This window comes from Tasmannia lanceolata, unplaced genomic scaffold, assembly GCF_043159265.1.
Source record: "Tasmannia lanceolata isolate RefF3 unplaced genomic scaffold, GAP_Taslan_0.1 ptg000037l, whole genome shotgun sequence".
NCBI lineage: Eukaryota > Viridiplantae > Streptophyta > Magnoliopsida > Canellales > Winteraceae > Tasmannia > Tasmannia lanceolata.
In genome coordinates, this window is record NW_027518714.1 from 54,448,258 (window position 1) to 54,462,655 (window position 14,398).

Consider the following 14,398-nt stretch of genomic DNA (forward strand, 5'->3'; position numbering starts at 1 on the left):
ACACGTGGCACATGTGGTCCCACTTTGGGCCGACCATCGCATGTGGATTTTTGCTATCTGGGAGGTTTGAACTCGAGACCTTTGGCTTTGATACCATGTTAACTTACCAACTTCTCGAAAAGCTAAGCTGTTGGAGAAAGGCGTTATTTATCTTTTATACTTTAACACTCCCCCGCACGTGTGGCCCACTTGGCAAACACGTGGCACATGTGGTCCCACTTTGGGCCGACCATCGCCTGTGGATTTTTGCTATCCAGGAGGTTTGAACTCAAGACCTTTGGCTCTGATACCGTGTTAACTTACCAAATTCTCCAAAAGCTTAAGCTGTTGAAGAAAGGTGTTATTTATCTTTTATACTTTAACACTCCGCCGCATGTGTGGCCCACTTGGCAAACACGTGTCACTTGTGGTCCCACTTTAGGCCGACCATCGCATGTGGATTTTTGTTATCCGGGACGTTTGAACTCGAGACCTTTGGCTTTGATACCATGTTAACTTACCAACTTCTCCAGAAGCTTAAGCTATGGGAGAAAGGCGTTATTTATCTTTTATACTTTAACATTTAATGTAGTTCTCTTCAGTCTCCAATATGCGGCGAGAAAGGAAGACTAATAGGGTACAATGAATATAATATTGGAATAACTGAATATCATATTTTTATCGATGCAAATTATGACGGTGATCAATAATTTTGTATGTATGTATCCGTATGAGTGTGTCACCATTTATAGATTTTTATGGGTTGTCATGTCAAACACCTTGTATCCATGTCGAAACTCTACACGTGAATCCTTGTTGGCAAATCATGATTTTATATTCCTTCTATTTTAGCCGTGTCTCCGTTTCTAAATTTTGGGGGTTTGCTGTATTCGACACTGTGACAGTGTCCACAAATCATAGTCTATAAGTATATCATATAATAATAACACCTTAAAATGTCTAGTCGCCACAAAAATTGGGCTGTCTATGTTTGCACTTGTGTATAAAAAGCAGCACCATGCAACTCTACACGACTAGCCCTCCAATCAAAACAAAATTTTCCATGGAAAATGAGTATACAAATGAATGAATCATAATGATAAGCGCGCATACACTTGTAGGGGAGTGCAAATTAGACAAGATTAAGTTCCTCAGAGTACCCAATAAGATTTAAATGAACATCAGTATACTGTACAGAAGGAAATTGATGTAAAGGCTCTACAGTGTAATTTGAAGGGAACTGTATTGACCTTATTTTTTCCTCTTGTTATTCTGTGCTAGTTGAAACAAGAAGAGGGCTCATTTGTAAACCTGAAACCAAAGAAAACAATAAAGTTAGAATCAACTTGCACCAAAGAGAGAAGGGAAATGATATGAAAGATACACTGCACAATGCATGGGACCAACAGGAGCCCAGCACATACATTTTGTGTACTCTGACTTCCTATCATTTTGTCAAAGGACAACCCAAAGAGAGAAACCTCAATTTTCTTCCGTAAAAATCATCTCAAAGGCTTCAATTGCAGGCCCTGGTATAATTACTGTCTAAAATTTGGCTCTGGTAAAGGGATACAGAACATTCAGTTTCTCCAAACAATATGTTCAACTTCCTGCCCGAAAAGAGTTGCAGTCTTTCAACCAGCAAGATGTTCTCCTCTGCAATCAACAAGTGTCTTATTAACATGGTATGCAAGTTATCAGTGCAATTTCATCAAGGGAAAGAAAAAAAACAAGAAGAAAAAGAAAGTAGCTCTAATTTTTTTTAGAATGTCATTTAAACGTGTACTAAGAAAGGCTAATTTAATTAAAATGGCCAAAAACTACTTCAGAGCAGCATAAGAGTAACTGGGAAACTTCAAAAAGAATTGGGGAACTGTTACCATTCTGTGAATACAAAGGAGGCTAACCTCAGCCATTCTAAAATATTATGGAGTGTTATAGAAAAGATCAGGTTACTTACAACATTTCCTTAACAGTAGGGTTCCCTAGGGGATGTGCATATAATTATTGTCACAAGAGCTGAACTCACCCGTAAGCTGGTTTCCTTTAGAGACTCCAGAGACACTGCAAGCTCCAATTGTTTCGACGCTGTTGCATTCAACTCCTACAAAAAGAATAAAATAAGATTTAAAAGACAATTAACAATGAACAAGAAGAAAACAACATTAAAATGTATGAATACTGTGAAATGAGTCCAGGGCTAGGGACAAAAAACTTACATTCTTCGTCTTCCGTAAATCATATTCTATGGATTTGATACGACTCAATGACTCGAGAAGCATGGTGTCTTTCTCTGGTGGAATTCTCAAAGGTTTTTTGGTCAATTCTGTTACCAATGCTTCTAAACTTTGCAGCCTCTGCAAATATGGAAGGATGGCGTCCTCTTTAGCCTTCTGTGAAGCAAGTTGTTCCACGGAACTCAGATCTGAATCTTGGTTACACTGATTTTCCAACTGCTCATCCGCATGATGGAATAAAAGCATTCTTCCCAACCAACAAAATACAAAACGTAAAATAGCTAATGGTCTCACTAAGAGCTGAGTCACTGATCTTGTTATAAGGGGATGGAACTTCTGTGATGGCATTCTATGGCAAGCATTATCATTTGAGCCACCTGAAACAAGGTCAAATTTTCAGCTGCATGTAATGAAAATTTGCATGCTGAAGGGGAAAATTAATTTCATTACTGCACAACTATGATTTGTGGACATGGACACGAGTGTCGCCTGTTGACACGGACACGGAGTGTCGGACACGGCAAACCCCCAAAATTTAGAAACAGGGACACAGGTAAAATAAGAGTTTGTTTAGGGTTTTAGGTTTATGGGAGGGGATATAGCAACACATATTAGTTAAAGAAGAGTTTATAATAAAAGAAGACTTAATAATAAAAGAGGCAAACACAATATTTAATAATAAAACTAAATGTCACACTTGGCACGGTACAAAAATGTGTCCACGTGCCCATATTAGGTGTATCACTTCTAGCAATACCTAAAAGTGTCCAAAAGAGTGTCCACGTGTGGACACGGGTGTCGTGTCGGACACGGCAGGACATGTGTGTAGGCAATAAATTCAAAGTGTCTGCTAAATCATAGCTGCACACTGAAAGGAAACATTTTAATCTCTTTTACAAGTGAAACAGAGCCTTTAAGACACTAAGAGTTAACTTTTGATGATGGAAACATATTTGAAAGACTTTAATGTGAATATAGTGACCTTTTCAAAATGAAGTTGACATGTTTTGATTCTACAAAACATTCTAGTAGAGCATCTCATAGGAATGAAGGACACCAAGCTACTCATCATTCCCTAATTAGCTGCAACTTGCATGCCGTTCCATCTTGTCCTTCTAGTAACCCTTCGTGTTTTTATTTTTTTTTAGTTTAAAAGTTCTTCTCTTTCCTAGATGTAGTTAGCTAAGCTGTAATTAAATGGGACAATGAACAGATAAAATAAGAGTCAATATAATCGAACCAACAGTATGCCAACAACCAAGGTTTTAAATTTCGGTTTTGGACATAGCCGAAACCGAAATAGAGGCCGAAATACCGAAATTCGGTAAAAAAAAAACAAATTTCAAAGTTGTGCCGAAATTTCGGTATTTCGGCCAAATTCGGACAAAATTTTGTGAAAAAAAAAATTAAAAAATTACAATTTCCTGAAATTTCGGCCGAAATTTAAAACCATGCCAACAAACTAAACTGTTTTCAATTATAAGCAAACAACTAAACCGTTTTCAATTACTACATTCTGGGTACATCTCTCTGTGGGAGCATTAATCATTATGATGTGAGTTAGAGAAGTGCAGGCTGCTAAAAATGATAGAAAGAAATTACCTTTGCACAAGGGCATATTTTGACGAGATGACATTGTGGCCGCTGATCCTCTATCCCTTGAAGCAACATTTTCAACTCCATTAGCAACAGCAAATGGTTTGATCATGCTGCAGCATGCCAGTGGATCACCCATCCGTACCTGAGAAAACTGCGGGCCCAAAAACCAAGATTAGAAATATCAATTGATAAATTGATAGTTTCATATTATTTTACTATAAGAATTCAATATCTGGCTTGTTCCATGGAAACACAGACTTAGCATGCACACATTATATTATGTCCTAAATGTGAACGTTAGCATGGAATTTATTTAATGAACAAACATATTCAACAAAAACAATATTGGAGTGCAACCCTTGCTGCAGTTCTGAAAGAGTTGTTTTGTATTAAGCAAATAATTGAGGCTTAAGGTAAGCTTTTGATTTTCTAAATGTGTTATGGTCACAGAATTTCAGCATCATTTACTCAAATGAATTTCCCACTTTCAGTAGGACATCTTTCATATGCTCCTCGTCGAATATTATGCTTCAGTTTGATTCTGTAGGCATAGTGAGTTCATCTGCTTATGCTGAACTTGAGGCTCCGCATAAAATAAAGCCCAATTTGATAACACTCCTTGGTGGCGAGTCTTTCAAAGTTAAAAACATTTTTTCTTTGTGATTCTTGGTGATCGTGAATTCATTATATATTAGCAATGGTCATGCTAAAAAGGGGTTGAATACTTTCCATTAATGTTATTTGTGTAATTTGTTATCTAAACTATTCATTGTAACGCCCATTTTGAATAAATAAAATCATACTACTTTTCTCCCTCACAACTTTCTTCCTCTCTTTTTCTTCTGATTTTACATGGTATCAGAGCCAGAGAATCTAAATCTAACACCAACTGTGGTATTTCTTCTCCTTCAAACCTCACGCACCTCCTATTCCCATATCTACCTTCTTTTGGTCAAAATCCTAGACATACCATTTCCTTTATTTACTCCCAAATATTTTTCACTACTTTTTCTTTAACTTTTTTAAATCATATCTGCCTCTTCAATCATAATCTACCTTCTATTTCCTTCTCTCTTCATACCCATGAATTTCAGGGTTTGTTTTTCTTCTCCTAGTAAGTCAACTCTCTTGCTAATGTACATCTCACTTAAGGATCATGTTGGCATTTAACCTAAATGGGAAGGCATTAAAAAAACAATAGGGTCCATGTACCACCACCTAGGTGCATTTTAGCACTCCATTTAAAAGAAGATGGAAGTTAGCATTGAGCCTTCGAAAATCAATCCCAAACCCTACGAAATTCTCCAAACACAAAATGTTCTCCCTTCAATTTGTGAAACCCTAGTTCTTCCCACCCCAATGCAAATCTTGCTCTCTTCTCTGCTGTCTATCCATTCCTCTTAAAATCTCTTGTTTCTCCTTTCCATACCCTCTTTTTTTCTTGTTCTTCTGATGAAATCCCTTCATTTTTATCCTCTTCCTCTTCTTCGGTCACTCATTTTCATATCCCCTCCCATCTTGTCACTATCAAGCTTAGCAATGGTAACCTTATGAAAGTATAGCTCCATTCTCCATGTTTAGGGCATTCTTAATCATCTCAAAGGCCTTCCGATACCATCCAACGCGTACGTGAAGAAGTGATAGCATTGGGGAGGAAAACAGATTTTCTTATGTGGAGAAAAGTCAAGCAAATGAAGCTTGGCATGCCCAAGATCAATACATCAAAGCATGACTAAACTCCACTCTCCCCACTAAAAATCTTGGATTAGCTTTAACTGAGCTCTTTTATTCTTATGTTATGAAGGCAATAAATTCACTAGGCATAATAACCAACTGGATGAAAGTCGTGTTAAAATCAAACTTGACAGAGTTTTAACTTTTAACCAATGGGCTTTGGAAATGATAGTGAGATTCAAGTGAAAGTCACTCACATTGCGAGAACATGTTTGGATTGTTGACAGATTTCTGGCTGTAGTAAAAGATGACTGTCAGAATTCTGTTTTGGGAAGTGGTATCTTCATTTTGGCTACTAAGCTAAAGAGATTGAAGCAAAGACTTACGATCTAGACTAAAGATGTATTCGGCAATGTGTTTCAGAAATTAAGAGTTGCGAAATATAATGTGGCTAGAGTGGTATTCGGCGATGTGTTTTAGAAATTAAGAGATGCGAAAGATAATATGGCTACAGATGAACTAGATTGTGATGTAGATCATTCTCCTTCTAAGGCTGAATGCTTAGCTAATGCTCGCCTAAATCTTAACCAAGCTCTTCTCATAGAGCAGCTATTTTTAAGGCAAAAATTAAAGGAAAAGTGGCCTAAAGAGGGGGAAAATACAAAAAATTTCTCATGTCTCTCGGTTTTGCATAGGACCTTTAAGAGCATCAGTAAAATTTGACATAATGGAGACTGAAATGATGGCCAGTCTGCTATGCGGGATTTGGTATGCAGCTTTGATAAAGACCTTTGGACTGATGGAGCTTCTATGAATGAAGATCTTGTAGATATTATCCCGAATCTGATTACTGATATTGACAATGATATGCTAGTGAAACAATCTTTGGAGGTGGAGATCAAAGATGTCGTTTTTGGAATGCCCATGAATATTGCTCCTGGAACCGATGATTTTGACGAAAAAATTTTATTCACTATTAGAAAATCATCAAAATGGATGCCATAAATGCTCTCAGAATTCTTCCAAGGAGGTACTCTCCCAAAATCTTATACGTCCACTTTCATTTCGATCATTCCTAAGAAGGAAAATCCTAGAGGTATGTTGGCCTATCGATGTATTTGCATTTGCAACTTCAGTTATAAGATTAGGTTTAAATTGATTTCTAATTGTGTGACATCTATTTTCCAAAAAATAAGTTCTCCGGAACAAGGAGCTTCTGTGACAGATAGAAATATCATTGATAACATTTCAATCGTTCAAGAGATGGTGCATAACCTTATAGAAAAGTTTATGATGGAAATGTTATCCTAAAACTTGATATGGTTTTTGTTGAATGTCTTGACAAGATTTGAGCTTTGCAATTCTTTAAGGAATCTCATCATAAACACTATCACCAACTGTTGGTTTTCTGCTCTTATTAGTGGGAAACCGAAAGGGTTTTTCAAATCTTCCAGGGGACTTCGTCAGGAGGATCCTCTGTCTCCTTACCTTTTTACAATTGCTGAAGAGCTCTTGAGAAGAGGGCTGGAAAAGTTTTGTCTAGAGATTCTTATATAAGAAAGGGAAGAAGTAGAGAAAGAATAAAAAAGGCACCTTGTGAAAACTGTAGCAAAGACAATAAAGAAAGGGAAGGAGGAAGGCAAAGGACAAGGAGAAGAAGAAGAAAGAGAAAAGTATCATGTGCGATTTAGAGCTGAGCTGGCTAACTCACCGGGTGCTTCTCCGGCACTGTGAAAAGATCTTAAGAATGTCTGATACCATCACTTCTAAGATGCATTGAATATATATAGAGAGAGAGAGAGAGAGAAAACTGTTTGTGCGCTTAAGCGCATGAGAAATATGGTGCGCTGAAGGTTTGGTTTCAAGTGGGTCCCACTTGAAAAACCCAAATGGCAGATTTCAAACCTTTTGTAAAAACAACAAGGAAAAAAACCCAAATCACAGACCCTCGTGTTCATGCGCTCTTTTGTTAAGAAACCCAAATCGCAGACGTGAATCTCTCTCTCTCTCTCTCTCTCTCTCTCTCTCTCTCTCTCTCTCTCTCTCTCTCTCTCTCTCTCTCTCTCTCTCTCAGTATCTCTTCACGTCTGTTTTGTAAGAAACCCAAATCTGTTTTGTTGACAGAGAAACCCAAATCGCAGACGTGAATCTCTCTCTCTCTCTCTCTCTCTCTCTCTCTCTCTCTCTCTCTCTCTCTCTCTCTCAGTATCTCTTCACGTCTGTTTTGTAAGAAACCCAAATCTGTTCATGCGCTCTTTTGAAAAAACCCAAGCATGAAGACGATGAAGACGAGAATCTGTAATTTGGGTTTTTTGAAGCTTAAAATGTTAGAGAGAGAGGGAGCGAGTCTGCGATTTGGGTTTTTTCAAAAAACCCAAGCATGAAGACGATGAAGACCTCGTTTGAATCTGTAATCTGGGTTTTTTGAAGCTTAAAATGTTAGAGAGAGAGGGAGCGAGTCAGCGATTTGGGTTTTTTGAAAAAACCCAAGCATGAAGACGATGAAGACCTCGTTTGAATCTGTAATTTGGGTTTTTTGAAGCTTAAAATGTTAGAGAGAGAGGGAGCGAGTCTGCGATTTCGGTTTTTTGAAAAAACCCAAGCATGAAGACGATGAAGACGAATATCTGTAATTTGGGTTTTTTGAAGCTTAAAATGTTAGAGAGAGGGAGCGAGTCTGCGATTTGGGTTTTTTGAAAAACCCAAGCATGAAGACGATGAAGACGAGAATCTGTAATTTGGGTTTTTTTGTTTTTTCAAAACGAGCGCGTCTGGTTTTTCTTCGCGTTAGCTAGTGGGACCCACTTCAAACCAAACCTTCAGCGCACCATATTTTCATGCGCTTAAGCGCACAAACAGTTTTCTCATATATATATGAGGAAAATGATTGTGAGCTTGAAGCTCATATAGCTTATATGAGCTTGAGGGCCCAAACACATGGGTCCCACATTTTTTGTGATGATCCAAACCATTCATTTGCAAGGCCCCATCATAGATAGGGTGTGTTAGGGGTGGCCAACCGGTTCGGTTCTCGGTTCTCGGTTCCTTTTTTTTCGGTTCTCGGTTCTCGGTTCCATGAACCGTAAGAACCGAACCGAACCGTAGTACACAGTAGGACCGAACCGAACCGAACCGGACCGAACATAATCGGTTCGGTTCGGTCCGGTTCTTCGGTTCTAATGGCTAATTATTAATTATTAATTATAATTTATAAAAACTTTTAATTAAAGTTATAATATAAGTTACTTTCTTATTATAAGAATAGTATTAACTATTACTTATTAATATTATAAGTAATTTATATTATTAAGTATATGTATAATAGAAATATAAAAATATTTTATATATATATATATATATATATATATATATATATATATATTCAAAGTTCGGTTCTTCGGTTCCGGAACCGAACCGAGAACATTAGACTCGGAACCGAACTGAATAAGTTCGGTTCTTCATCAGTGGAACCGAACCGGACCAAAAATATTTTTTTACAGTTCGGTTCCGGTTCGGTTCTTCGGTTCTGGCCACCCCTAGGGTGTGTGCCAAAAATCAGATCCATTGGATAATCCTAACTCTTCCAAAAGCGGAGGGAAAAAATGGGCAGATTTGTGGCAAACAGTGTCTGTCCATTTTGCTCTCCACATTTGGATGGGTTAGGATGATCCTATGAAGCTGATTTTTTGTACACATCCTATCTATGTAAGGGCCTTTCAAATGAATGCTTTGGATCATCCTAACAATGTGGGCCCACATGTGTTTGGGCCCTCAAGCTCATATAAGCTATATGAGCTTCAAGCTCACAATCATTTTCCTCTCTCTCTCTCTCTCTCTCTCTCTCTCTCTCTATATATATATATATATATATATATATACACACACACACACACACACAGATATATTAATATGCAGTATAATTATATAAAAATGATACTAACACATGAATCACTAACAAAGGGGATATTAGAAAAGAAAAGCAAAACAATTGAAGGATAATACAAACAATAAGAATTTTCACCCCTCTACAGAATGGACCCACATCCCTTGACCAAGTAGAAGAGCATACCTCTTCAACATATGATCCAGACTCAGTTGCCGACACGTGGTTACTTACACCCTGGGTATCCATGGCATTATGAGACAAAATCTAAAGCATAGATATAAAACAAATGTGTGCAAAAATATATGTAACTGAATGAATTTGATCTACATGGTACCTTTGAGACATGCAGAAAATTTATTTTGCTTTCATCAGATACATTAGCGATTTTCCTCAAGTAAGTTGATTCTCCATAGTGAACCAGCTGTACATGGCCATATGTCACAATGCAAGTTTTCGGTGTAAAAATTAAGAATCTTTGTTTTGAAAAATAGTTGTCAAAAGAAAAAAAAATTGCAAGGATCATGCCTTCATTATTTCTGGATTGCTCCATGGTCCCTTATTGGACCTAAGACACCCTCCATCATTTGAGCAAGTGCAAGTGCCATCTAGAAAATCAGGCAATTGGCTGTTGAAAGAAAGGTTATAAAATACATATTAGGGCAAGAACTTAAAACTTCCACATAAGAAACCGAAATAAGTACCACAGAATAATTATAGAAAAAAGGGAGATATTGACCTTGAATCTACAATTTCAAGTAGCTTATTCTGGTATTTGTTTCCTAAGACCTGTGAAATAAAGGCAAGAAAATCAGGTTAGTTATATAAAATGAGTAAAGATGCAACAAAGTACAAGAACCACAGATTCCTTTTACTTGTATCTTTGCGGTAGTCCTTGGGTCTAGAAATCCTTTTATAGTGTTCCATATCAATTTGAAACCATTACCAGCATTAACAATCAACATCTGATGTAATGTCTGCATGAAATGAGAGATATTAATAAAAAAAAGTCATGAAGAACCTTCTTTACAGAAATTCAAATGGCATTGCCCCTTAGTTTATAATGAATTAGATACCTCAGGATAGTTTTCAGTATCAATTTTATGGATCCGGAGAACAAGATCATGTGCAACCTTGCCAAAATTCATCAAACTCTACAGAATGAACCAAATAATGAGGTAAAGTTGTTATTGTGAACAGAAAAAAATACCCTCTAACAAAAGTCAGTAAAGAAACCAGTGTGATTAATAGAAGTATGATATCATGGAAGGCTAGAAGTCCAGAACCCTACCACGCCATGCACATCCAATATTGTTGTTGTAGAATCAATGTGCCTCTTGGCTGCAATGGAACATGCTGGAAATTTCTCATTAAATGTCTTCTCAAACTCCTGAATATGGTATTTCAAGTAGCGGTCAGTCGTGGTAACCTTCATAAGCTTGTATGGTTCAACTTGGCCAAGTCTTTCAATATAAATAGGCCTTCCCTCCTTGTCCACTCCATGGTAACCATGTGGATAATAATGCAAAACTTCGTCCCGTTCATCAAATGTGAAGTCCTGAAATTTTCCATTATATTACAGTCTGTTAAACTGTGCAGATCATTCTTCCTTTTACATAATTCTGAAATCGTAATTGCTTATTTGTTGAGAGAGAGAGAGAGAGAGAGAGAACAGATGCATAATAGATATACTTTTATCATGATATTCTTAAATTTCACATGAGCAAAGTATAATATTTTCATAAAGCATATTGAAAAATTGAATTTACTGTGTAAGTTCATGACAAGAAAACATCTAATAAGAAAAATTTCCACTATGGCAACATTATATCTATGACTGTACAATAAAAAGATAGCAACAAGAAAAATATTTCATTGATGATCTGATCAGGCCCTAGTTTAGCATTAGTGACAAAATAGAGATTATATTTTAGAAAGCATAGTGTGACTTATTTTTTTATGATTTATTGTTTTATATTAGACTTTTACATATAATCTATTATAATATAGCAAGATGGGGGTTTCACTGTTCACGCTGACGTGGACAGTCCCCCATCCAGCCCTTATCCTACTTGTCATCTTAATTTTCCTAAATATCTCAAAAAAGGCATGAATTTGGTATTCCAGGATTTTCTCCCAGTTCCTTCAAAAACAAAAACTACGATTCTGCCTTTTCGTGAAAGGTTTCCGCTTCCACCTAAATCGCCTCCCAATCCACGTTTATCGCCTAAATATATAGTTACACTGAATTGAAATCTTTTCCTTAAAATCAGCGAATAACCCATGTCTCTTTCTCTCTATTAAAAAAGGAAACAAATGATGAAATCGATCGACCCAAATCTCTAGAATGGAAATCATCGGAAAAAAGAGCATTTGTTAATAACAATCATAGTATATATAAAAAAACAAGGGATTTCCTAAGGCATCTCCCCAGCTGGCTGTTGCATGAGAGAGTAGCAGGCTCACTTTTGAAATTTGAACAAATTGTCTTATTCATTTAATTCGGCCTATGTGGCTGCACTTTCAATTTGTATAAGGTAGACCTCCTCTTTTGAAACACTATCAATGCTAATGAAGAGCCCATACCCCCCTCAAAACCCCATACCCGAATCCAAACACTACCAAAAACACACTGGGCACACATTGTTTGGATGATCCAAAGCGTTTATTTGATGGGCCCTAACATAGATTGGGTGTGCCCAAAAAATCAACTCCATAGGATCATCTTAACCCTTCGATTTGTGGACGAACCGTCAACTGAGAAGGTCTACCTTATACAAATTGAAACCTCAGGGGGTGCAGTTGGTGACTTTTGAAAGTCAGGGTTATAGTTGAAAATGTCAGAAAGTTGAGGAGGTGTATCTGTATTTTTTCCTAGATAAAAAAACAAGGGATTTGCTAAGGCATTTTGCTAGCCGGCGGTTGCATGAGAGAGTAGCCTCATAGGCTCACTTCTCAATAGATGTTGTCTTATTCATTTAATTCATCCGATGCACTCTCATGCAACAGAGCTGGTAAATATCTCCAACAACTAATCGCCGTGAATCTCCGGGAACTACTTAATTGGCCGCATAAATCTCACTGCACCTGCTAAACGAACAAACTGTTTCACAAAAATCACTCTCTTCTCCGTCTTTCCCTCCTTCCTCTCCCAACGTCCCCAAGTTCCCTCACAGGTCATACGCACTATTTTATTTCCGTAGAAGAACCATAGCAACAAAAGGTGAGTTTAGTTTGGGAAAAATCCTGCAATCCTTCTTTGTTGAAAAAAATAAAGAAAAAAACAAGAAGTTGCAGACTTGCAGAAGCAACAAGCAGAAGTGAAACTAGTGTCACGTGGCCATTTCGTCCAGCGTTGTTCGCATGGCCTATGGCCCGTGACTTGGTCTATCAATGTAATATGTAAGACTCATGCCTATGTATATGTTGTAGTGAGGACGTAGTTGGTATTAAAATCCAAACGCCGCTCGTCTCGTTGCGTCTTGGAAAGTTGTTGTTTATAGCACCTTTGGTCGCCACTCGCCGCTAAGTGGGTTGGTTGCTAAAGCTCTTTACCCTGAGATCTTGGTTGGCCATCGAGTGGTGCATTGCTAGTGCATATCCTAGCAGGGATTCCATTCTAGTCAACGGGTGATCGGGGACCCTTAGGAGTTGTAGACCTTTTGGCATAATCCTATTGTAACTTGTTCTAGAATCATCAATAAAGCTTAACATTTGCCTACTCGCGTGCCCTATTGCTTTGTGTGTGTTTGGAAACTTAGCACTCCATTTGTGTTTGTTTTGTAGGATTGATTCTCATAACTTTGCTAGGCTTACTTGCTTGTTGTGAGGCAACACAAGTGCCGCACGGACCTCAATCCCAAACCAAAGGTCTGTGACAGTTGGTATCAGAGCAGAAGTTCCTACCTACATTCAGAAATGGCGAAGAAGAATGCTACCCAAACACTCCCTTCGGAGTCTAGTCAGGTCCGTGATGATCAAGAACCAATACCGGTGCGAAGTACAAGAGAACGGATTGCTGGTGTTGAGGAAAGGGTGACAGCGGTAGAGCAACAGCAATTTAATCTTGCCGAGTTGAAAGAAGGCCTTGATGTGGAGACCAAGGGCATGATAGAAGAGGTAGAAGAGCGAGTCCATGCTCTTGCTAAGTTATTGAATCAGGCCGCGATGGAGGATCTTCGAAAGCAAGTTGAGACCCTCACTGGTCAGGTGAATTTACTCATGAGGACCATCGGTAATGGCATAGGTGGTCACGGTGATGGACAGGGTTGCAGGGTACGAGTGCCTGAACCATGATGCTACGCCGGTGCCCGTGATGCTAAGGAGTTACAAAACTTCTTGTTCGATATAGAACAATATTTCCGTGCAACACATCTTGATGAGGAGGCCAAAGTCCGTGATGCTAAGGAGTTACAAAACTACGGCCAGCATGTACCTCAGTGATGATGCCAAATTGTGGTGGCGAACCCGTTATGAAGAGATTGAAGCGGGACGATGTATTATTGACAGTTGGGAAGACATGAAGCGAGAACTTAAGGCACAATTCATGCCTGAGAATGTGGAGTTCATTGCCCCAAAGAACCTACGGCGCCTTCAACAAACCGGGTCGATTCGAGAATATGTGAAGAAATTTTCGACCCTCATGCTTGATATAAAGAGCATGTCAGGGGAGGACAAGCTATTTCAATTTATGGAGGGACTAAAGCCTTGGTCCCAGACAGAGCTCCGAAGAAGAGGAGTTCAGAACCTTGCCACGGCAATGATCGAAGCAGAAAAGTTATTTGATCATGTGGGGGATGACGCAACAAACAGGAAGAAAGACTTCAACAACAAGCCATCTAGCAGCTTCAACAGGCCTCCCAGCAACATGAATACCTCTAGTCGATCTTTTAGTAGCACAAAAGTAAGAATCCAGGGTTCAGGGGCGATAGGAGAACCTATCCCAGAGAAGGGTCCAGACAATACAATGAGACACCAACTTCTGCGTCACAGGGGCCGTGCTTCATATGCACCGGTCCACATTATA

At 38.3% G+C, this 14,398-nt stretch overlaps 1 protein-coding gene across 4 annotated transcripts in view; it reads right to left on the reverse strand.

The window, feature by feature from the left end:
* Positions 1-1,014: 1,014 nt before the first annotated feature.
* The window catches only part of LOC143860839 (phosphatidylinositol/phosphatidylcholine transfer protein SFH9-like), a 28,130-nt gene continuing 14,746 nt past the window's right edge, over positions 1,015-14,398 (reverse strand). For 2 of the 4 annotated variants that reach the window (XM_077371668.1, XM_077371669.1), the window contains exons 5-14: positions 10,664-10,930; positions 10,449-10,526; positions 10,248-10,349; positions 10,112-10,161; positions 9,901-10,000; positions 9,710-9,796; positions 9,559-9,609; positions 3,819-3,966; positions 2,199-2,593; positions 1,943-2,083 (exon numbers count right to left, since the gene is read on the reverse strand). In XM_077371668.1, the coding sequence (XP_077227783.1) occupies positions 1,949-2,083; positions 2,199-2,593; positions 3,819-3,966; positions 9,559-9,609; positions 9,710-9,796; positions 9,901-10,000; positions 10,112-10,161; positions 10,248-10,349; positions 10,449-10,526; positions 10,664-10,930 (1,413 nt within the window). In that variant the 3' untranslated portion in view covers positions 1,943-1,948. Of the gene's footprint in view, positions 1,291-1,403; positions 1,636-1,942; positions 2,084-2,198; positions 2,594-3,818; positions 3,967-9,558; positions 9,610-9,709; positions 9,797-9,900; positions 10,001-10,111; positions 10,162-10,247; positions 10,350-10,448; positions 10,527-10,663; positions 10,931-14,398 lie in introns of those variants that run through there. The other 2 variants (XM_077371671.1, XM_077371670.1) reach the window with 2 other exon arrangements.